The sequence below is a fragment of the Ambystoma mexicanum genome, chromosome 10 (genome assembly GCF_040938575.1).
Source record: "Ambystoma mexicanum isolate Mex_15411 chromosome 10, UKY_AmexF1_1, whole genome shotgun sequence".
NCBI lineage: Eukaryota > Metazoa > Chordata > Amphibia > Caudata > Ambystomatidae > Ambystoma > Ambystoma mexicanum.
Genome location: NC_090932.1, coordinates 1674572650 through 1674597606, shown reverse-complemented (window position 1 = coordinate 1674597606; position 24957 = coordinate 1674572650). Strand labels below are relative to the sequence as shown.

At 47.2% G+C, this 24957-nt stretch overlaps 1 protein-coding gene across 23 annotated transcripts in view; it reads right to left on the bottom strand.

The window, feature by feature from the left end:
- RIMBP2 (RIMS binding protein 2) overlaps nucleotides 1-24957 on the bottom strand; it is a 2252680-nt gene that overhangs the window by 263728 nt on the left and 1963995 nt on the right. For 13 of the 23 annotated variants that reach the window (XM_069620095.1, XM_069620096.1, XM_069620088.1 and 10 more), the window contains 4 exons: nucleotides 21973-22125; nucleotides 20411-20592; nucleotides 14423-14588; nucleotides 8336-8401 (listed from right to left, as the gene is read on the bottom strand). In XM_069620095.1, coding sequence (XP_069476196.1) covers nucleotides 8336-8401; nucleotides 14423-14588; nucleotides 20411-20592; nucleotides 21973-22125 — 567 coding nt within the window. The remainder of the gene's footprint in view (nucleotides 1-8335; nucleotides 8402-14422; nucleotides 14589-20410; nucleotides 20593-21972; nucleotides 22126-24957) is intronic. The other 10 variants (XM_069620098.1, XM_069620110.1, XM_069620097.1 and 7 more) reach the window with 3 other exon arrangements.

The following is a 24957-nucleotide window of genomic DNA, read 5'->3' as shown; positions in this document are numbered from 1 at the left end:
CAGGATTCAGGCAGCAGCGAGCGGTGTGTTTGGTGCGGACCAGCAAAGACCAGCTTGGCTATGAAGCGCTGGCGCTGAAGCGCCTGATGTTTCACTAAATGTGGCCCAGGGATAGCTGGGAGTTGTAGTTTGAAACGGAGCGTTTGTTCTGGCAACGTGGATCAATACAGAGTGAGTGCTTTTTCTCTCTGCCCATCGCGAGTAATGAGCAACAGTAGTGCAATATGCAGTATAACTCTACTGTGAACACGCTGATCAGAAGAACTCTAAAATAACATCTATGCGCAGACCAACAAGCACGCATGAATACCTATGGCGGCAGCCATCTTTATTTTCCCTTTTGAGATTGGCATCGCGTAATAAGCACAGCCAATCTCCTGAGAAAAAGGAAATAAACCAGTTGCACCCTGGATAAACCCTGGGGTGCAGATGGCTTTCACCCCCATGGCAGTGGTCGGACATGGTCGGTAACGACCCCCAGCCTAGGCTCGGGCTGGCGGGCCGTTACTGGCCATGTTCGCCTGCCGACGCAGGGGTGGAAGCCACGTATGCATTCAGCATCTAAGATTAGGAACTTTTAAGAAGCGAGGAATATGCCTTCACTCATTATAAAGCTATAATTTGAAGGTTTGGGAAGAGATAATCCAGGGCAATCAGGAATAGCAGAAAACCTTAAACTAACAAGGGCCGTGGACAGGACAGGCCCTTGATAAAGGATAAACTAAAGCGAAACACGTTGGAGCTTTTGTGCATCATCCAATCATAGACGCATTAAAACATTGGAGAACAAAAGAACTTGATTTTTTATTTAAAAGAGTTTTCTTTTAGGGTTTCAATAATTATATAAATATGTTGTTCAAGCATTATAAAGAGTATGTTTTTTGATATTAGTAAATACATTAATGACTTGTTTGAGAAACTGTATTGATTCAATTATTTTGGTGCATCTCGTTTGGCGTGCCGGGGACTAACAGCGAAGTTCGCTGTTACATGAATGTGCAATTGTTGAATTCGGTTCTGGCCAGAGAACTGAATTATAAAGCCCCCTTGCCCTGAAGTGATGTAAAACTGTGGTCATTTCATACAGTTCTTACCACTCCTTTTTATAATGCTTACCTCTTGGACATGAGGCTTGGTTCCCCTATATGACCCCTTCTGAGGTAGGAGAATGATGCGGCCCACCTTATGAGCCCTGTGAACGAAGGCTTTGAGGTTGAGGGGCTAGTGCTTGCCAAATGGTCCATTCCAGAAGCGGTATTGAGGCCCTCGTGCCTTGCAGATCTACCTCAAAGGTAGCATCCCGGGGAGATGGAGGGTGTTTCCCTAATGATGTGATAGTCAGGAGGCTGTCTCTCTTCTATGTCTATTTCTAATAACCTTTAGTTTGTGGTCTCTCGAGCGGAAGACCTTGAGATGATCTCATAATATTCATTTAAGCTTGTGGTCTCTCTGCAGATCAAGTGGTCTTTGCTCAAGATTCATTTAGTTGCAAGATTTCTGAAAGGTCTGACCAACATATTGCAAATACTTTTTCTCAAAGCCAATTTGGATCTGGGCCTTGCTTAGAATAATTTAATGGGAGCCTCTTCATTCCTGCCCATTAAATGCGTCAATTCCTAAAACTGTTTTTGGTTGTGACCCCCACAACTAAGACAGTGCGGGAATTGCAGGAAGCCGCTCGCGTGGGGTGTTAGCTTTTGCAGTTTTCCAAGATAGCATGTTTGGAGAAGGAAGTTTAAGAACCTCAATCTGCCAGTGTTGTTTCCTACTATACATCAATTGAAGACAGAGAAGAGACTATAGACTAGACAGTAAGATATTAGATGATGTGATAGGTTATTTATAACGCGCTTAATACCCAGAGGTTTCTAAGCACAGACCCGGGGATCGAACCTGTGGTGCTCATGTCATCTTGCTTCCAAGGCGAGCACGTTGCCCCCGAGCTATCCTCCCAAGACAGATGGCTTCTTGATCTAGAGAAACAGGTTTGGGAAGGAATGATTTGCTAGCTTCTCGTGTGTTTTGATGGGCCGTGCATTTTATAGATAATACATTGCCTCCTTCTTTATTTTTTTAATTTTTTTATAACACGCCTAATACTGTACCCGATTTCGGTTTATACGCGCGGATCCGGGATTCGAAATTCTGTTGCTCTGCGCGGTCTTGCTTCAAAAAGCTCAAGAAGAACTGACAAAACGCAATTGGCCTCTTTGGCCTGGGTTCAAGGTGTGCCCATTTTGAACATGCGCATGGTGGCCACCTGGTCTCCAGGGCACTAGTGGCTGGGCATGGATGCCAGGCAGGAGTCTAGATGGTGGCCACCTGGTCTCCAGGGCACTATTGGCTGGGCATGGATGCCAGGCAGGAGTCTAGACTGGGCAGAGCCCTTGCCCAGCAGGATGGCAGCTCATCTTCTGCTTTCTTCCTCCTCAGATCATGCCTGCCGCCCTCAGATGAGGGTCTCATTGCTGTGCATCGCTTCTGCAGGCAATGACCTACCTTTGGGATACTCTCGTCTTCCTGCAGATCACTCGTCACCCTCCCACTGCCCCTGAAATGCGGTTTGGGGTTTTGCTCCTATGATCTGGTCATGTTTTATTCGGGAATGTTCTGAAGTTTCATTGTGCTGGGGAATTAGGTCAGCAGTTCTAGAACTGGTCGCTGTGCAGTCAGTGTGCAAGAGGAGAGGACCTTGCATGTCTGCTCCTGAGTCGCGTTGGCGCCCTCTCCCGTCCATGGAGCATATTGCAGAACACAGGTTTCCAACCCATTCTGCCACCTGGGGGCATTTCTGTAATTAAGCCAGAGTATCCATCAGAAAAAACCTTTCCAAAGGAGGCAGCTGATTCTTATACAAGAACAAATGTTAAACTGGTTTTGCATTAATTTGAACCCTTTTTAGTTTGCTGTTGGGTCTTTTCGCTAGAGAGGATTATGTTCGCATCGCTTGCAGCGTTTTCTGGCCTTTCTTTCCCTAAAGGTAATAAATGGTGGTAGCCCCGTGACGTCACTTCCGCTTTCATCCATGCAACGCTAAAACTATAATAAACATGGGCTTGAGCGATGGAAGTCCCTGTTCATTGCAAATCTCTTGGCGCATTGCGACCTGACATTTGTCCAGCGGCATCACACCTGGAGAGGCCCGCTGCACAGTGACATCACAATGGGAGCAGGGTTCGAGTCCTGGCAGGTCTACTCAGCCCTTCATCCTTCCGAGGTCGATAAAAGGAGTACCATTGAATTGAGTAAAAATGCGTATCTGTCAATAGCGCCAAGATGCCCCTCTGGGGGTGAACGTATTTTCTACAAATGCACCTGTTTTGTTAAGTTAAGGCAGTGACATGACACTGGAAGTGGGCCGCGCTGCAGTGACACACATCACAGAGACAACTAGTAACAGTAATTGGGGGCCTTATGCTCATGCAAAAATACCCTAGTACACCACCCCCTGGTGGGAGGCATGGGGGCAAGCAGCCAAACTCCAAACCACACAATATGACAAAGCTGCTGTAACGTTCATCTTTTAAAACCACCGTAAATTGATAGAGAGAGATGCAGAACTATGGAGAGAGTGGGAAAGACGAAGGGAGTTGAAAACATGGAGAGAGATGGAAAGGTGGAGAGAGCTGGAAAGATGGAGAGAGCGGGAAAGGTGGAGAGAGCTGGAAAGATGGAGAGAGATGGAAAGGTGGAGAGAGCTGGGAAGATGGAGAGAGCTGGAAAGGTGGAGAGAAATGGAAAGATGGAGAGAGCTGGAAAGGTGGAGAGAGCTGGAAAGATGGAGAGAGATGGAAAGATGCAGAGAGATGGAAAGGTGGAGAGAACTGGAAAGATGGAGAGAACTGGAAAGATGGAGAGAGCTGGAAATATGCAGAGAGATAGAAAGATGGAGAGAGATGGAAAGATGCAGAGAGATGGAAAGATGCAGAGGGATGGAAAGGTGGAGAGAACTGGAAAGATGGAGAGAGCTGGAAAGATGCAGAGAGATGGAAAGATGGAGAGAGATGGAAAGGTGGAGAGAGATGGAAAGATGGAGAGAGCTGGAAAGGTGGAGAGAACTGGAAAGATGGAGAGAGATGGAAAGATGCAGAGAGATGGAAAGATGCAGAGAGATGGAAAGGTGGAGAGAACTGGAAAGGTGGAGAGAGATGGAAAGATGGAGAGAGATGGAAATATGCAGAGAGATGGAAAGATGGAGAGAGATGGAAAGGTGGAGAGAACTGGAAAGATGGAGAGAGATGGAAAGATGCAGAGAGATGGAAAGATGCAGAGAGATGGAAAGATGGAGAGAGATGGAAAGATGCAGAGAGATGGAAAGGTGGAGTGAACTGGAAAGATGGAGAGAGCTGGACAGATGGAGAGAGATGGAAAGATGGAGAGAACTGGAAAGATGGAGAGAGATGGAAAAATGCAGAGAGATGGAAAGATGCAGAGAAATGGAAAGATGCAGAGAGATGGAAAGGTGGAGAGAACTGGAAAGATGGAGAGAACTGGAAAGATGGAGAGAGCTGGAAAGACGGAGAAAGATGGAAAGATGGAGAGAGATGGAAAGATGCAGAGAGATGGAAAGATGGAGAGAGCTGGAAAGGTGGAGAGAACTGGAAAGATGGCGAGAGCTGGAAAGGTGGAGAGAACTGGAAAGATGGAGAGATCTGGAAAGGTGGAGAGAACTGGAAAGATGGAGAGAGATGGAAAGATGGAGAGAGATGGAAAGATGCAGAGAGATGGAAAGGTGGAGAGAACTGGAAAGATGGATAGAGCTGGAAAGGTGGAGAGAACTGGAAAGATGGAGATAGCTGGAAAGGTGAGAGAACTGGAAATATGGAGAGAGATGGAAAGATGCAGAGAGATGGAGAGATGCATAGAGATGGAAAGATGCAGAGAGATGGAAAGGTGGAGAAAACTGGAAAGATAGAGAGAGATGGAAAGATGCAGAGAGATGGAGAGATGCAGAGAGATGGAAAGATGCAGAGAGATGGAAAGGTGGAGAGAACTGGAAAGATGGAGAGAGGTGGAGAGAAAAGGAAAGATGGAGAGAGATGGAAAGATAGAGAGAGATGGAAATATGCAGAGAGATGGAAAGATGGAGAGAGATGGAAAGGTGGAGAGAACTGGAAAGATGGAGAGAGATGGAAAGATGCAGAGAGATGGAAAGATGCAGAGAGATGGAAAGGTGGAGAGAACTGGAAAGATGGAGAGAGCTGGAAAGATGGAGAGAGATGGAAAGATGGAGAGATGGAAAGATGCAGAGAGAACTGGAAAGATGGAGAGAGATGGAAAGATGCAGAGAGATGGAAAGGTGGAGAGAGATGGAAAGGTGGAGAGAACTGGAAAGGTGGAGAGAGCTGGAAAGGTGGAGAGAACTGGAAAAATGGAGAGAGCTGGAAAGGTGGAGAGAACTGGAAAGATGGCGAGAGCTGGAAAGGTGGAGAGAACTGGAAAGATGGCGAGAGCTGGAAAGGTGGAGAGAACTTGAAAGATGGAGAGAGCTGGAAAGGTGGAGAGAACTGGAAAGATGGAGAGAGCTGGAAAGGTGGAGAGAACTGGAAAGATGGAGAGAGCTGGAAAGGTGGAGAGAACTGGAAAGATGGAGAGAGCTGGAAAGGTGGAGAGAACTGGAAAGATGGAGAGAGCTGGAAAGGTGGAGAGAACTGGAAAGATGGCGAGAGCTGGAAAGGTGGAGAGAACTGGAAAGATGGAGAGATCTGGAAAGGTGGAGAGAACTGGAAAGATGGAGAGAGATGGAAAGATGGAGAGAGATGGAAAGATGCAGAGAGATGGAAAGGTGGAGAGAACTGGAAAGAAGGATAGAGCTGGAAAGGTGGAGAGAACTGGAAAGATGGAGATAGCTGGAAAGGTGGAGAGAACTGGAAAGATGGAGAGAGATGGAAATATGGAGAGAGATGGAAAGATGGAGAGAGATGGAAAGATGCAGAGAGATGGAAAGGTGGAGAGAACTGGAAAGATGGAGAGAGCTGGAAAGATGCAGAGAGATGGAAAGGTTGAGAGAACTGGAAAGATGGAGAGAGCTGGAAAGGTGGAGAGAAATGGAAAGATGGAGAGAGATGGAAAGATGCAGAGAGATGGAAAGGTGGAGAGAACTGGAAAGATGGAGAGAGCTGGAAAGATGCAGAGAGATGGAAAGATGCAGAGAGAAGGAAAGATGCTCAGAGAACTGGTAAAATGGAGAGAACTGGAAAGATGGAGAGAGCTGGAAAGATGCAGAGAGATGGAAAGGTGGAGAGAACTGGAAAGATGGAGAGAGCTGGAAAGGTGGAGAGAACTTGAAAGATGGAGAGAGATGGAAAGATGCAGAGAGATGGAAAGGCGGAGAGAACTGGAAAGATGGAGAGAGATGGAAAGATGCAGAGAGATGGAAAGGCGGAGAGAGATGGAAAGGTGGAGAGAGATGGAAAGGTGGAGAGAGCTTGAAAGATGGAGAGAGATGGAAAGATGCAGAGAGATGGAAAGGTGGAGAGAACTGGAAAGATGGAGAGAGATGGAAAGGTGGAGAGAGCTGGAAAGGTGGAGAGAGCTTGAAAGATGGAGAGAGATGGAAAGATGCAGAGAGCTGGAAAGGTGGAGAGAACTGGAAAGATGGAGAGAGTTGGAAAGATGCAGAGAGATGCAAAGGTGGAGAGAGATGGAAAGGTGGAGAGAGATGGAAAGGTGGAGAGAGCTGGAAATGTGGAGAGAGATAGAAAGGTTGAGAGAGCTGAAAAGATGGAGAGAGATGGAAAGATGGAGAGAGCTGGAAAGATGGAGAGAAATGGAAAAATGGAGAGAGATGGAAAGATGCAGAGAGATGGAAAGATGCAGAGAGATGGAAAGGTGAAGAGAACTGGAAAGATGGAGAGAGCTGGAAAGGTGGAGAGAACTTGAAAGATGGAGAGAGATGGAAAGATGCAGAGAGATGGAAAGGTGGAGAGAACTGGAAAGATGGAGAGAGATGGAAAGATGCAGAGAGATGGAAAGGTGGAGAGAGATGGAAAGGTGGAGAGAGCTTGAAAGATGGATAGAGATGGAAAGATGCAGAGAGCAGGAAAGGTGGAGAGAACTGGAAAGATGGAGAGAGCTGGAAAAGTGGAGAGAACTGGAAAGATGGAGAGAGATAGAAAGATGCAGAGAGCTGGAAAGGTGGAGAGAACTGGAAAGATGGAAAGAGATGGAAATATGCAGAGAGATGGAAAGGTGGAGAGAACTGGAAAGATGGAGAGAGATGGAAAGATGCAGAGAGATGGAAAGGTGGAGAGAGATGGAAAGGTGGAGAGAGAGATAGAAAGGTGGAGAGAGATAGAAAGGTGGAGAGAGCTGAAAAGATGGAGAGAGATAGAAAGGTGGAGAGAGATGGAAAGATTGAGAGAGCTGGAAAGATGGAGAGAGCTGGAAAGATGGAGAGAGATGGAAAGATGCAGAGAGATGGAAAGATGCAGAGAGATGGAAAGGTGGAGAGAACTGGAAAGATGGAGAGAGCTGGAAAGGTGGAGAGAACTGGAAGGTGGAGAGAGATGGAAAAGTGGAGAGAGATGGAAAAGTGGAGAGAGCTGGAAATATGTAGAGAGCTGGAAAGGTGGAGAGACCTGGAAAGATGGAGAGAGATGGAAAGATGGAGAGAGTTGGAAAAGTGGAGAGAGCTGGAAAGGTGGAGAGAGATGGAAAGATGGAGAGAGCTGGAAAAGTGGAGAGAGCTGGAAAGGTGGAGAGAGATGGAAAGATGGAGAGAGCTGTAAAGATGGAGAGAGCTGGAAAGGTGGAGAGAGCTGGTAAAATGGAGAGAGCTGGAAAGATGGAGAGAGATGGAAAGAGCTGGAAGAGTGTAGAGAGCTGGAAAGGTGGAGAGAGATGGAAAGATGGAGAGAGCTGGAAAGGTGGAGAGAGATGGAAAGATGGAGAGAGCTGGAAAAGTGGAGAGAGCTGGAAAGGTGGAGAGAGATGGAAAGATGGAGAGAGTTGGAAAGATGGAGAGAGCTGGAAAGGTGGAGAGAGCTGGAAAGGTGGAGAGAGCTGGTAAAATGGAGGGAGCTGGAAAGATGGAGAGAGATGGAAAGATGGAGAGAGTTGGAAAGATGGAGAGAGCTGGAAAGGTGGAGAGAGCTGGAAAGGTGGAGAGAGCTGGTAAAATGGAGGGAGCTGGAAAGATGGAGAGAGATGGAAAGATGGAGACAGATGGAACTATGGAGAGAGCGGGAAAGATGGAATGAAAGCAAGCGGAAATCAAGCTGGTCAGATGTACATGAAACATTACACCACAATGTCTAGAGCACAGAGCGCTGGAATGAGTGCTGCGCGCGCTGGAATGAGTGCGGCGCGCATGGATTCAGGATCTAGGACAGACCTCTTTTGGACTTGCGGGACCGGCGGTGAGCGGAGCGGGGGCTGTCTCTGAACCGATCGCAGTTGACTTCAGAAGAGTGAAGCAGGCGGGTAAAGAGAAAGAAAGGTCAGAGGTCGAGTGAGGCCACAACAAAGGAGCTAGAAAATACAAAGTCCTTCTGGTCATTTACAGATAACTGCGAGTTCAATGAAAGGTGTTTAAATCTATGTGTAAATACTCTGGCCATCTGCTCTCATCTCGTCGCTTGACTTCCGCCCTTTTTACATACACTTCTCCTTAAATGCACAGCTGTGACCCGCTTCTTGCAAGACCTACTATTATTTTGGGGGTTCTGTCGGTGTGAGATGCATAGGTTTGAGAGATAAGCCGTGGAATTAATATAAAGAAATGCCAAGATCAGGAAATAGTTGGTTTATAAACTGTGCATTTGTTTGACTGTTAGTTATACATATTTAGGTGTCATTTCTTTATCAAATGGCAACAGTAATAGGATATATAATTGAGACAATATTTTTTGATTGTTTTGTTGAAAAAGCAAAAGCAAGCATGAGTGAAACATGTTCGCAGCACCTGTTCCAGAGACTGGGATCCTCGCCAGCTTCAAGCAGCTAAACTGGAGACTCTACCATGGTCATGTCAAGCATTCCTTCAACATGTTCATGTATGTGACTCATCGCCAGATGAATTGTGGGTACTTCCTGCACCCAGGATTCCATGTTTAGAAATGAGGAGTGGATCATTCTCCTGCATCCACGCGGGTGGGCCAAGGTACCCATTGCACTGGCCTCCCCCCACCCCCTGGAAAGGGGGCCTTTCTTCTCGCCAAGACGTCTGCAAGGAGTTCCATGTCGTTCGCCTTTAGCAACATGTATTGTTGCTACTGTTCAAACCACAAGGATCAGACGCAGTGCCCGTTGTGTGTGAGTTGCCCCCTCTAGCGCAGAGGGACTGGCACGGGGATTGCACTGGATGTTTGCTGTTGGAACTCTGGGGCAAGGAGAGTGACATTGAGTTTTGATACACTATAAAAACACTCAGCATGAGTATCTCCGGGGTTTCAGGTTGAGGGGGGCTCAGGGGATTTCATACTGATAAGACGTCCACTTTTACTGATGCCAATAACAATGTGTACTGATACTCCCAAACTAACCATCAAGAAGCGTTTTATAATGGGTGCAATCCCATAGGAAAACGCTCTGTGAGTCAGGCGCCAACTGTTCTCTACAAAGGGGCCTTGTCGCAATAAACTGCCTTCCAGTCTGTTCATACCTGCGGTGACACAGCTGACCCTAAATTAGCCCCAGAGCACCCGAGTGGGATCAACTTTAAAGCGTGATCAATGTTCCCTCGCCTTCCCTATTGTGATGTCAAAAATAAGCAAGTAACTCTCATTGCTGCTTGCCCTGAGGAAAGCCTCGCATTTTAGTTCATCAGGGTTTAGGAGGAAACATGTTGGCATTTACATTAAGGTGCCCAGATAACAACCATATTCTGTAAAACTGAGGCACAACTCCGGGTAGACAGAGCAAGCATCTGGGCACAATTCCCTATGCTTCCTTTTCATGATATATATTGAGGCTCTTTGCGAGTTTGATGGCGTGGTAAACTTTTTGCAGGAATTACCACCAATGTTTATACAACACAAAATTTCGAGATACTCCACTTCACCTCAGCAGATTTTGTGTGTGTGTGTAGTCAATGTCCTTCAGATTTCTAAGGAATAAGACTACTCTGTAGACAGTCCTTGCCCAGTAGAACTGGTTGTGCTTTTGTTTTCATGGCCATCCTGCAGGAGGCCTAAAAATCATTATGTGCCCGGTGAGAAACAGCAAACCACCAGAAGGTGTCTCTGGCATCTTGCAGGAAGCCTAAGGATGGCGATGCAGCCGGTGAGAAACATGACGATTTCTAAATGCTTACTTGGCATCCTCTATGAACATATACCTGTTGAGAGACACTGTTAGAATGTGCCCCTTGCATCCTGCAGAACGCCTACAGATGAATATATACTCAGCAAGAAACAGCACAGTGCCAGGATGTGTCCCTGAAATCCTGCAGAAAGCCTAGGTTGACTATGTACCTGGCGGGAAACAGGATACTGTCAGGATGTGTCCCTGGTATACTGCATGGAGCCTAGGATTACTATATACCTGGCGGGAAACAGGATACTGTCAGGATAGGACCTGGCTTCCTACAGAATGCCTATGGATGAATATGTACTCGGCGGGAAACAGGATACTGTCAGGATGTGTCCCTGAAATTCTGCAGGAGGTCTAGGATGACTACGTACCTGGCGAGAAACAGGATACTGTCAGGATGTGTCCCTGGTATACTGCATGGAGCCTAGGATTACTATGTACCTGGCGGGAAACAGGATACTGTCAGGATGTGACCCTAGCATACTGCATGGAGCCTAGGATTGCTATGTACCTGTAGAGAAACAGGATACTGTCAGGATGAGTCCCTGGCATACTGCATGGAGCCTAGGATTACTACGTACCTGGCGAGAAACAGGATACTGTCAGGATGTGTCCCTGGTATACTGCATGGAGCCTAGGATTACTATGTACCTGGCGGGAAACAGGATACTGTCAGGATGTGACCCTAGCATACTGCATGGAGCCTAGGATTGCTATGTACCTGTAGAGAAACAGGATACTGTCAGGATGAGTCCCTGGCATACTGCATGGAGCCTAGGATTACTACGTACCTGGCGAGAAACAGGATACTGTCAGGATGTGTCCCTGGCATCCTACAGAAAGCCTAGGATTGCTATGTACCTGGAGAGAAACAGGATACTGTCAGGATGAGTCCCTGGCATACTGCAGGGAGCCTAGGATTACTATATACCTGAGAGAAACAGGATACTGTCAGGATGTGACCCTAGCATACTGCATGGAGCCTAGGATGACTATGTACCTGGAGAGAAACAGGATACTGTCAGGATGTGAGCCTGGCATCCAGCAAGGAGCCTAGGATTGCTATGTACCTGTAGAGAAACAGGATACTGTCAGGATGAGTCCCTGGCATACTGCATGGAGCCTAGGATTACTATGTACCTGGCGGGAAACATGATACTCTCAGGATAGGACCTGGCTTCCTACAGAATGCCTATGGATGAATATGTACTCGGCGGGAAACAGGATACTGTCAGGCTGTGTCCCTGAAATTCTGCAGGAGGTCTAGGATGACTACGTACCTGGCGAGAAACAGGATACTGTCAGGATGTGTCCCTGGCATCCTACAGAAAGCCTAAGATTACTATGTACCTGGAGAGAAACAGGATACTGTCAGGATGAGTCCCTGGCATACTGCAGGGAGCCTAGTATTACTATATACCTGAGAGAAACAGGATACTGTCAGGATGAGTCCCTGGCATACTACAGGGAGCCTAGGATTACTATATACCTGAGAGAAACAGGATACTGTCAGGATGTGTCCCTGAAATTCTGCAGGATGCCTAGGATGACTACGTACCTGGCGAGAAACAGGACACTGTCAGGGTGAATCCCTGAAATCCTGCAGGATGCCTAGGATGACTATGTACCTGGAGAGAAACAGGATACTGTCAGGATGTGACCCTGGCATCTAGCAGGGAGCCTAGGATTACTATGTACCTGGAGCGAAACAGGACGCTGTCAGGATGAGTCACTGAAATCCTGCAGGATGCCTAGGATTACTATGTACCTGGAGAGAAACAGGATACTGTCAGGATCAGTCCCTGGCATACTGCAGGGAGCCTAGGATTACTATATACCTGAGAGAAACAGGATACTGTCAGGATGTGACCCTGGCATACTGCAGGGAGCCTAGGATTACTATATACCTGAGAGAAACAGGATACTGTCAGGATGTGACCCTAGCATACTGCAGGATGCCTAGGATGACTATGTACCTGGAGAGAAACAGGATACTGTCAGGATGTGTCCCTGAAATTCTGCAGGATGCCTAGGATGACTACGTACCTGGCGAGAAACAGGACACTGTCAGGGTGAATCCCTGAAATCCTGCAGGATGCCTAGGATGACTATGTACCTGGAGAGAAACAGGATACTGTCAGGATGTGACCCTGGCATCTAGCAGGGAGCCTAGGATTACTATGTACCTGGAGCGAAACAGGACGCTGTCAGGATGAGTCCCTGAAATCCTGCAGGATGCCTAGAATGACTATGTACCTGAAGAGAAACAGGATACTGTCAGGATGTGACCCTGACATCCAGCAGGGAGCCTAGGATTACTATGTACCTGGAGAGAAACAGGATACTGTCAGGATGAGTCCTTGGCATACTGCAGGGAGCCTAGGATGACTATGTACCTGGAGAGAAACAGGATACTTCCAGGATGTGACCCTGGCATCAGCAGGGGGCCTAGGATGACTATGTACCTGGAGAGGAACAGGATACTGTCAGGATGAGTCCCTGGCACACTGCAGGGAGTCTAGGATGACTATGCATCCAGTGAGAAACTGGGTATTTTCAGGCTGTGTCCCCTGAGGAATGCCTATGGATGAATAGGTACCAGCAAAAAACAGGAAATGGTCTATATGTGTCTCAGGCTTCCTGCAGGAAGCCTTAAGATGAATGGGAACCTGTCGGGATGCAAGTAGCATCCTTCTCATGGCACACTAGACCATCGAGTTCCACTACACAAAATCCCATTTGCTTATGACATACCCAGCCTCTAAAATGAATTCTGACACCTTGCCATTTTATTGTGTGACTTAACCACCACGTTAGCGCCTTAGTAATGGAACTGGCGGGTGTGTTGGTAACAGAGAAGGCATTTCACATAATGCAACATTTCATATCCTGGTGGTTTCACATAGGCACTGTACTGGGTGTATTTTTCGGCTCTTTACATTAGCCCCCCCCCCGCCTACCCTCGTATTTGGATTAATCAGTGATCTTCTGGCATGGTCAGTTAAGGCGCTACAGACTGCTTTTCTCCATGAGCAGGCCATACTATGCCCTAAGCTTTCTTTCTTTCTTAAGGTACAGTGTTTTTGGGAAAGACAATATCCTTTCCTGCCTGCTATCTTCCCTTTCCCTGGGTCCTCCTTCATATGCTTGGAATTATAGTTCTGGGGGCATTAAGGTGTCAATTCAGTGTGTGTTTTACTTGCTCTCAATATATTACAATTTAGATGCCTTGCATTTTCAATTTGCCCAGAGCACTCATTGCTGCAGTCACTGATTTCATAACACAGGGTCGGCTGGTTAGGGGTCGGGACCACTGCATAATGTAATTATGCATTCTCAGTAAACTATCGCCCACTTGAATGCGGCTCTGATACGCTCTGCAAGGAAAATCAAACCAAAGAATGTTAAAACCATTAGTAGGAAAAGAGTGTTTGATTGGGGTCATTGGGGAGAGCACCCAAGAAAGGTCCACATTGCAGCAGCAATTCCTGCCCCAGCCTGAAGCCAAGACTTGCCTGGACTCACTGACACAGGCTTGAGTGGATCAGGGAGCTGGACAGGTTGGTGCAATCCCATACATCCCGTCCTGCAAGCCTGGATAAAGAGGGATAGCCAAGAATAGCACAGCTGTGCCCGGCACCTCAACTTTCAAGACTGGGGACAGCATGCAGAACAGTTTGGATGATCCAAGTGGAACTGTGCCTTAAGGGGCGGGCAGTGTTTTCCCACCATTAGGTGGGTTAGTCTATGTGGGTAAAGCCAGGCCTGGGATCTTTATGGACACCAGCTGAAGGGTTGAGGGCAATACACTTCTCCAAGTATCGGACCATGATGTGTGACCTCGGTTGGATCCAGAACCACGCTGTCTTTCTAGAGCTTGAATATCACACCCACACCTCTCTCAGGTGAGCAGACATCAAAGTAAAGTATTCATTCAGTACTGCATTTCCCCCCCGACTACTTCCTGTCTCACAGTGCCACCCTGGCATTACCTCCGCTCCCTGGAACATCTTGAAAGGTTTGGTGTTCACTGATTTTCCTCTGCGTGTTGCTTTGCTCCTCTGACACCCTTTCCTGCTTCTCTGCTTTCTCACATGTGTACATGTCTCCTCCTGCTCTGGTGCTGCTCACTGGATCGCCTGTTCATGCACTGCAAAGGTGACCTTACCTAGTTTTTCTATCGGAGTGTTGAGAGGGAGAAAGCCTTGCTTCAAAAGCTGGTCGACCATCTCGTCGTCTGCTTGGATCTCGGACACCATATTGCAAGGAATGAACCCGGCTCGGCCACAGGTCTCCCCCCGATAGAATCCGTCGGAGTCTTTATCGCCATAAATCTGTCGTACAAGGACACTCAATGATTGGACAATGACCATAGCATATGAAGGGGCATTACTTTCATTAAAGCAATGCTACAAACAGTGTGATCTTGGCAATACTGTCCTTCTCATCACAATTGAAAGCCATTCCCCTCTGTACCCATGTAGGTAAAACATGCATGCACCTATGTACAGACAAGGGGAACATCCTCTTGCTTATGTAGGGATGTGTGAAACACACTCGCCTTATATAGAATTGTGCAAAATAGTCCTCCCTTATCTATGTACATGTAACATCATTTCCCTTATGTATAGATTTGTGAAACAGCATCTGCCTTATGTACACATGTGTAAACATCCTCTATGTTATGTGTATATGTACATGTACCATACTCTCCCTGCTGCACAGATGTTAGTGAAACATCCTACCCTTATGTGTATATGCGCATGCAACATCCTCTCACTTATGTACAGATGTGTGAACTATTGTCTCCTTTATGTAAAGAACAGAGTATCGCCCACGGTCTCCTTTAAGTAAAAAACAGTGTATCACCCACAGTGTAATGATTCTGTGAAACATCACATGTGCTCATGTGTGAAACATTGTCTCCCTTATGTACAGATGGCAATCATCCTCCCCCTTATTCATAGATGTACGTCACCTCCTCTCACATATGTACAGATGTGTGACACAGCTTGTATGTACAGATGTGTGAAACATTGCCTCCCTTATGCACAGATCTCAATCATCCTCCCCTTATGCATTGATGTACATGCCACATCCTCTCACTTATGTACAGATGTGTGAAGCTTCCTATATGCACAGATGTGTGAAACATTGCCTCCCTTATGCACAGATGTCAATCACCCTCCCCCTTATTCATAGATGTACGTCACATCCTCTCACATATGTACAGATGTGTGACACAGCTTGTATGTACAGATGTGTGAAACATTGCCTCCCTTATGCACAGATGTCAATCATCCTCCCCTTATGCATTGATGTACATGCAACATCCTCTCACTTATGTACAGAAGTGTGAACTATTGTCTCCTTTATGTAAAGAACAGAGTATCGCCCACGGTCTCCTTTAAGTAAAAAACAGTGTATCACCCACAGTGTAATGATTCTGTGAAACATCACATGTGCTCATGTGTGAAACAGTGTCTCCCTTATGTACAGATGTCAATCATCCTCCCCCTTATTCATAGATGTATGTCACATCTTCTCACATATGTACAGATGTGTGAAGCTTCCTATATGCACAGATGTGTGAAACATTGTATCATTTATGTATGTATCTGTGTATCACCCATAGTGTAATGATCTGTGAAACATCCTAAATGCACAGATGTGTGAAACAGTGTCTCCCTTATGTACAGATGGCAATCATCCTCCCCCTTATTCATAGATGTACGTCACATCCTCTCACATATGTACAGATGTGTGACACTGCTTGTATGTACAGATGTGTGAATCATAGTATCATTTATGTATGTATCTGTGTATCACCCACAGTGTAATGATTCTGTGAAACATCACATGTGCTCATGTGTGAAACATTGTCTCCCTTATGTACAGATGGCAATCATCCTCCCCCTTATTCATAGATGTATGTCACATCCTCTCACATATGTACAGATGTGTGAAGCTTCCTATATGCACAGATGTGTGAAACATTGTATCATTTATGTATGTATCTGTGTATCACCCATAGTGTAATGATCTGTGAAACATCCTAAATGCACAGATGTGTGAAACAGTGTCTCCCTTATGTACAGATGTCAATCATCCTCCCCCTTATCTATAGGTGTGCTAGTAACATACTCCACCTTACGTAAAGGTGTAATTCAAACATCCTATTCCTTATGTATAGAAGTGTGAATCACTGTCTATATTATGTATCGTAGTACATGCAACATCCCTTCAGTTAGTTAACCTTAAACACGGCCCAGCAATAGCATTGTCCATGTGTTTGCCCTCTTGAGTATAAAGTGATGACCTGCTGCAAAAGAATGAACGCAAAGTGGGCACATCACTAGTGCTCCTCTTAATAGAACTATGTATGTTGGGGTTGCCTTTGTGTTGAGGGTGTCTCCATGCTGGTCCTTAAAGCAGTTTTTTCTGTGTTCTATTACATTGGTGTCTACTAAGAAAACAAAAGAGAGGAGCTACACAATAGATTATGTCGTGGGTATTAGTAACACTGTTTTAGAGATAATGTGACGTTTGTTTCACTCAAAGAGAGCTTCTTCAGGGCAAAAATAAATGTAGTTTCTGACAAGATCTCCTATGTTTCATTCAATTAAACATGTTCGCAAACACAATGTTAGATAAAAGCCACGGACCAAGAGAAAGAGAAAACAAAAAAGATGAAAAAACATTGAAGTAGAAGTGGGAGGTTTGAGATGAGAAACAGTTAATATAAATCATACATAATACACAACCAGACGCACAACATTTGAATATTTCTCATAGAGTAACCCATGAAAGTAATGTGTCATGGAATCATCTGATGTAGATTAAATCTGGCAATGTTATTGCATTCCTCAGAAATCCCTCCCCTAGCCCCCAGACCTGGTCATGTGTACATTGGTGTCTAATATAATAGAATAGATGGTGATGTTATGGGGTAGGGTGCCACCCTAGATATTTCAAGGCATTGTTAAAGGTGATTGGTTGAAAGGATTGAAAGATCAGCCTGATTTTAACTTTGTGTCACCTTACCACATGTTAATATAGTATGCTGGATTCTGGTACTCACTTTTCTCTGGCTGACCTGTTTATTTGGATTGGCCTTAATAGATGAATTTTATACAATGACATTTAAGGATAAAAGCATAGTTTGGAGTCTGCTCTTGGCTATGGATAAAGTACTTTTTTGAATCATAGTGGTATTTAAAAAGGGACGTTCAAAGCATGACTGGTGGTCTTTTTTGACAAGCTTATTATCTACGGTGCATACAGTGCGAAGGATTGTAACCTCACCAGAGCTGAAATTACAATGCGCGACAAAGTGCAAATGTCTCTTTTGACACATCGGTTTGGATCTCAAGTGACGATTCTGAAATTACTTAATGGTTATGGTAAAGCTGGGAGGATATCTCAGGGGCATTGTGCTTCTCTTGAAACCAAGACAGCACTGAGCAACACAGGTTTGAATCCCGGTCCTGCCCGTAGAGGCTGGTTATAAAATATTAATTAATTAATGTCAACAAACCCACAGGGGATAGATTATAAATGGATGTACACCTTAATCTGCATAGCCCGTCGATTATGAGGAAGGCTCTGTGGAGGGGTTTAACTGGCAGGCACTAGAATATCAGTTCAAAACAGAGCACAAGTGTCCTGTAAGTGTGCATGGAAAGTATTAAGTATATGGTACTAGGATCCTGGTGCCCACGCTGAATGGATCAAACCAGCATTGCTCCTGTGGCAGCATGTGTGCTGCTGTCAGTCCTTTGGGTTTGACATGTGCATGCCATATTGCCATTAAAGGTGTATTATTTTTGAGTTAAGGAAGGCTGCTTTTTCCTTGCTGGTGCATGGCACCAATTGGCAGCCATATTGGAAATACTGACTAGTTCGGTTCATTATGGATGAACTTAAGCCCTATCCTGTGAAAAATATCCAAATGTTTGAAAAAATGTGTTTAACCCCCCATTTATTTGTATTTTGTTATTTGATTCTGGTCATGTACTATTTATGATTCATATAGTTTCTCATCTAAATCTACCCACGGCTAATCCAATTGCCTTCATTGTTTTCATTTTTATCTTTTCTCATGTCTTTTTTTCTCCTATTTTGTATGTATGCATGTTTTAATTGAATGAAACATGACATCTTGTCAGACAGTACGTTTAGGTTTGGCCTGAAGAAGATTGCCTTGAGCGAAACCTTTGTCGTCATCATCTTTTAACAGTGTTACTAATACAACAAAAGCAAATCTATGCCAATGTGTGTGTCCCATGTATTTTGTTTTCTTAGTGGCCACATATGTGATAGAACTATGAAACATGTTTACACTACTTAATATATAGATGATCTTAAGTGCAATATGGTGGAACTCCTTTACGGACCAGTGCAAATAATCCCTCAGCAGAAAGGCAACCCCAAAACCTACAGTACACGTAACATCCTACCCTTCATGTACAGATGTAAGTGTACCAGCCTCCTCTTATGTGTACATGTGACGTCCTCTCCATAATGTACCTATGTGTGAAACATCCTGTATGTACAGATGTGTGTAACATCTTCTCCCTTTTGTGTAGATGTACATGTCACATATTCCCCTGTGTGTACCGATGGAAATGAGACACCCAATCTGTTATGTAAGCCGTTGCCTTAAGGACAGGCGTGTAAATCATCCTCTCTGTATGTGTGCTAACAGGGTTGCACATGTAACATGTGCGTCCTTATGTACAGATGTGTCAGACATCGCCTCCACTATGTATTGATGTACATGTAATATCCTCATCCTTACATCCAGATGTAAATGAAACAGCCACTGCCTTAAATACAGACCAGTTATGTATAGATGCCTAGGTAACATGCTCTCCCTTCAGTACACATTGAAGTCTAACGCCCTCTTCTTTGTGTACACATGCAAGTTACATATCTTCTCTCGTGTGTACAGATTTACGGGCAACCCTGTAGAGTGGATATGGTCATCAGAGTAACTCTTTAATTGTATTGCAGCCAACAGTGTACATTATTTTAGGAACTAGCTCTGCTTTGTAGGGTCTGGTGGTGGATGTGAGACTATGGTGTGCCCCTTGATGCCACACACACTACACACGGGGGCATGTTGCTGGAGACCAGGCATTACTCCACAAGCCAGCGATTCCCCTCATTTAGAAGGTGGAGAATTATTTGTTGTACTGGAGGCAATGAGGACAATATGGAGACTTGTAATCAGAATCAGGACAATGCCTCTCCAAGGCCAGTATGTCTGGGACAGTCAGACACAGGGTTTTCTGACATGGGATTGACTGCGCCCCAGCCCTGGCAAACCTCCTGAGGTGATTCTGACATGTGACTGATTGTGCCGCCACTTCTATTGGTCTTTCAGAAGCATCATGCTATCAAGTGAAGTCCCCAATTCATCACAGCCTAGGCTTCATGTCAGCTGCTTTTTATGGGCCAGCAGGCCCAGACTAGTGATGTAGATTGCATGTCGTATTGTATACATACATGTTTTCTACATGCAGGAGCTTGTTTTAAGTGGAGCATAACGGTAACGGTGGGGTCATTCTACTTTCCAAGAACGTATCAAGTATTAACTCAAATGTGATTTGACAGTGATAGTTTGTTGAGAACTTGATCAGTACGAGTGTTCGAAGTGGGTAACCGTATGTTGTTTTTTTTTTAAAACACCACCTTTGTTTGTAGGACATGATGTTAGGGCTGCAATTTTAGAAAGTAGACATTTTTAGAGACCCTGGGAGCTCCATAGACAATTTTGTTTAGGGCACAGGCAAAGGGTTTAGCTTGTGCCCAAGTACATCGCAAACCCTATGAAAAACTCTCCTGGTATTGGCCAATCTCAGGTCTTCCCGTTATTGTCGAATCTCAGGTCTTCCCTTTATTGGCCAATATCAGGTCTTCCCTTTATTGACCAATCTCAGGTCTTCCCTTTATTGGCCAATCTCAGGTCTTCCCTTTATTGGCCAATCTAAGGTCTTCCCTTTATTGACCAATCTCAGGTCTTCCCTTTATTGGCCAATCTCTGGTCTTCCCTTTATTGACCAATCTCAGGTCTTCGCTTTATTGGCCAATCTCAGGTCTTCAATCTCAGGTCTCCTCTTTCAAAAAGGAAGTTCCTTTGGTCAAGTCCTACCTTAATGATCTGGCCCTCCTTGAAACCGACCTCCTCCTCTGCCGCGTCAGGGTTTGGAGACATGGTGCGGGGATCATAGTCAAAGAGCGCTACAAATATCCGCACCGAGTCTTCCGTGCCAGCATCTGTCTCCGACTCCTCGAATATCTCTGGAGAAAGCTGCTGTTGTCCGCAGTATCCATCTGATAAGGAAAAAGATTGAATTAAAGTGAGTCCTTCCTTTGCACAGGTGATCTTTCATTCAACCCTGATCTCTTCCTCCTGTTTGGGTTAATCAGGCACGCCTTCTCGTAATGTTCACTCAAACACTCGAAGCAAGCTCGCGGAAGCGTGCTAGGGTCTCTTCATCTACCAATAAAATGCATGATTGCGTGCAGGTATTTGCATAATTTGGGCACAGGGCAGACAAGCCACGCGCCTTCTGCCAGTTTTTACATCACATTACCTGTGCTAGGAGAGCATGCAAGAATTATTCTGTCCATGACACACTTACACCTGGAGCTAAACTCCTGCGGTCATGTATGTTGATTAGAATTATTTCAAATGAATGTAGCTTTTTCTATTGACTCAAAAGCGTTACTGTTGCTCCCTATAATATTTTTATTACACAAATCGAGAGGTCTGTGTGACTTATTTCATATTCGATTAAATAAAACAAGTTATTAAGCTGAGTGACCGCCTGCCACCAAAAGCATATCGTTCCAAGAACGTGTTTTCAACCTGCGTTTCTCCAGATGTTCTGGACTATCTCTCCCATGATTCCTGACCATGATCTCCGCTGGCTATGGCTGATGGGAGTTGTAGTCAAATGCATACGGAGAACCAATGGAAGGTTGCTCGCAGCTGCATCTTGTGCTGGCAGTGATTTATTAGGCCCCTGTTGTTTAATGACACAACATGCGCCCATCAGCCTCAGATATCTGACCACTTTGACCTTCCCAACTGGGAAAGTACTTAAAATGGACTTTGAGCCTGGAACCTCTGCTGTGCTCTACCTCTTCCCTGGTTGGTTCCAGGTGAAGTTCTGCCCATTGGGCAGTGAAGGATTCAGTGTTACTGCCATGTGTACATGCTGCGCTTTAGGTAGTAGGTCCTCATGAGCATGCCTACCACACACTACACTTTTCCCACTCATGAGTAAACAAGGCCCTGTCGACAGGCATGGATAGACCCATGCTACCCTTACCTGTCTTTGCTATTGTGTCCTATGTGCTGGTACTACTTTAGGAGTCTACACGTGCTACATGGATGGAGGGCCTTAGTGTGATGGAACATGGTTAGTGGGTAAGAAGACGCTTCAGGTTAGATGCTGACTGGTGGAAGGCGGTGAACATAGAGCGGCATGCAGCGGGCTTGTGCGGTGAGAAGCGGGCTTGGATGAGTTATTGGTGCATGGGTAGGCTTCGTGCTCTCCTGGCTGAGCGCAGGGGACTTACCTGCAGTGCGAAGACCCACCAGGCCGGCTTAACTCTCACACTCTGCATAGCATGCACTGTGGCCGAACAGAAGCTTATTAAGACCAGGCTATAGGATGCAGAAGTGGAGAAGAAGGCTCGGCGTACCGTGTCTATGGTCAGTGGCCCCGGAGCACCGGAGAGAACATCCCTGGGGTCCAGCAGTGCAGTGATATTTAGAATCTTCTTGAACAGGTGAAAGATTACCCTCACTACCTGACCGAGAGTGAGCGCCTTCACTGCTACTGTCCACTGTAATCTCTACGGAGAGAAAGGGAGGGTTCCATTAAAGACATGCAACACCCGCCGGCATGCGCGGACCACAGAGTCCGGAGTCTCCTCCGCGGCACATCCTTCACACTCTTGCGTTACCTACTTGGATACATATAGTTCCCTAACACCAAGGTCCACACACCCTCCGCTCCCCAACCCACCTGAGGCGGAGTGATTCCCTCTCCCCTCTGGACTCTCCGGGTTTCATAGAGGTCCCGTAGTGCCTAATTACTCCCACCCACATTGTTAGCCACCCACGCCCTAGTTTTTCTGCTTCACTCACTGTGTTCTTCCCCCTATGGCTGCCGAAGCGAGGTCTGCGCTCAATACGTACCCCGATATTAATAATAATAATAATAATAATAATAATAATAAGCAGTGCTATTTGCTCAGACAGTACGGCGTCAGCCGCGTTCTCCAGGCATGAGGAGGTGGACCACCCCACAGTGCAGCGCTTGAGGCCTCCAGTGCAAGTGTGGGCCATGCCATGCACAGAGAGTACAGCTTCAGCCGCGTTCTCCAGGCATGGGGAGGTGGCCCACCCCACAGTGCAGCGCTCGAGGCCTCCAGTGCAAGTGTGGGCCATGCCATGCACAGACAGTACGGCTCCAGCCGCGTTCTCCAGGCATGGGAGGTGGACCTCCCCACAGTGCAGCACTTGAGGCCTCCACTGCAAGTGTGGGCCATGCTATGCACAGACAGTACGGCTTCAGCCACGTTCTCCAGGCATGGGGAGGTGGACCACCCCACAGTGCTGTGCTTGAGACCTCCAGTGCAAGTGTGGCCCATGCCATGCACAGACAGTATGGCTTCAGACACGTTCTCCAGGCATGGGGAGGTGGACCACCCCACAGTGCAGCGCTTGAGGCCTCCAGTGCAAGTGTGGGCCATGTCATGCACAGACAGTACGGCTTCAGCCTTGTTCTCCAGGCATGAGGCAGTGGACCTCCCCACAGTGCATCGCTTGAGGCCTCCAGTGCAAGTGTGGGCTGTGCCATGCACAGACAGTATGGCTTCAGCCGCATTTTCCAGGCATGGGAGGTGGACCACCCCACAGTGCAGTGCTTGAGGCCTCCAATGCAAGTGTGGGCCATGCCATGCACAGACAGTACGGCTTCAGCCGCGTTTCCCAGGCACGGGGAGGTGGACCTCCTCACAGTGCAGCGCTTGAGGCCTCCAATACAAGCGTGGGCCATGCAATGCACAGACAGTACAGCTTCAGCCGCGTTCTCCAGGCACGGGGAGGTGAACCTCCTCACAGTGCAGCGCTTGAGGCCTCCAGTGCAAGCGTGGGCCATGCCATGCACAAACAGTATGGCTTCAGCTGCATTCTGCAGGCACGGGGAGGTGGACCACCCCACAGTGCAGCGCTTGAGGCCTCCAGTGCAAGTGTGGCCCATGCCATGAACAGACAGTACGGCTTCAGCCGCGTTTTCCAGGCACGAGGAAATGGACCACCCCACAGTGCAGCGCTTGAGGCCTCCAGTGCAAGTGTGGGCCATGCCATGCACAGACAGTACGGCTTCAGCCACGTTCTCCAGGCATGGGGAGGTGGACCACCCCACAGCGCAGCGCTTGAGGCCTCCAGTGCAAGTGTGGCCCATGCCATGCCCAGACAGTAGTGCTTCAGCCGCGTTCTCCAGGCATGGGAGGTGGACCACCCCACAGTGCAGCGCTTGAGGCCTCCAGTGCAAGTGTGGCCATGCCATGCACAGACAGTACGGCTTCAGCCGCGTTCTCCAGACATGGGAGGTGGACCACCCCACAGTGCAGCACTTGAGGCCTCCAGTGCAAGTGTGGCCCATGCCATGCACAGACAGTATAGCTTCAGACGCGTTCTCCAGGCATGGGAGGTGGACCTCCTCACAGTGCAGAGCTTGAGGCCTCCAGTGCAAGTGTGGGCCATGCCATGCACAGACAGTACAGCTTCAGCCGCGTTCTCCAGGCATGGGGAGGTGGACCACCCCACAGTGCAGCGCTTGAGGCCTCCAGTGCAAGTGTGGGCCATACCATGCACAGACAGTACGGCTTCAGCTGCGTTCTCCAGGAATGGGGAGGTGGACCACCCCACAGTGCAGAGCTTGAGGCCTCCAGTGCAAGTGTGGGCCATGCAATGCACAGACAGTACGGCTTCAAACACGTTCTCCAGGCATGGGAAGGTGGACCTCCTCACAGTGCAGCGCTTGAGGCCTCCAGTGCAAGTGTGGGCCATGCCATGCACAGACAGTACAGCTTCAGACGCGTTCTCCAGGCATTGGGAGGTGGACCACCCCACAGTACAGCGCTTGAGGCCTCCAGTGCAAGTGTGGGCCATGCCATGCACAGACAGTACGCTTTCAGCCGCGTTCTCCAGGAATGGGGAGGTGGACCACCCCACAGTGCTGCGCTTGAGGCCTCCAGTGCAAGTGTGGCCCATGCCATGCACAGACAGTACGGCTTCAGACGCGTTCTCCAGGCATGGGAAGGTGTACCTCCTCACAGTGCAGCGCTTGAGGCCACCAGTGCAAGTGTGGGCCATGACATGCACAGACAGTACAGCTTCAGACACGTTCTCCAGGCATGGGGAGGTGGACCACCCCACAGCGCAGCGCTTGAGGCCTCCAGTGCAAGTGTGGCCCATGCCATGCACAGACAGTACGGCTTCAGCCGCGTTCTCCAGGCATGGGAGGTGGACCACCCCACAGTGCAGCGCTTGAGGCCTCCAGTGCAAGTGTGGCCATGCCATGCACAGACAGTACGGCTTCAGCCGCGTTCTCCAGACATGGGAGGTGGACCACCCCACAGTGCAGCACTTGAGGCCTCCAGTGCAAGTGTGGCCCA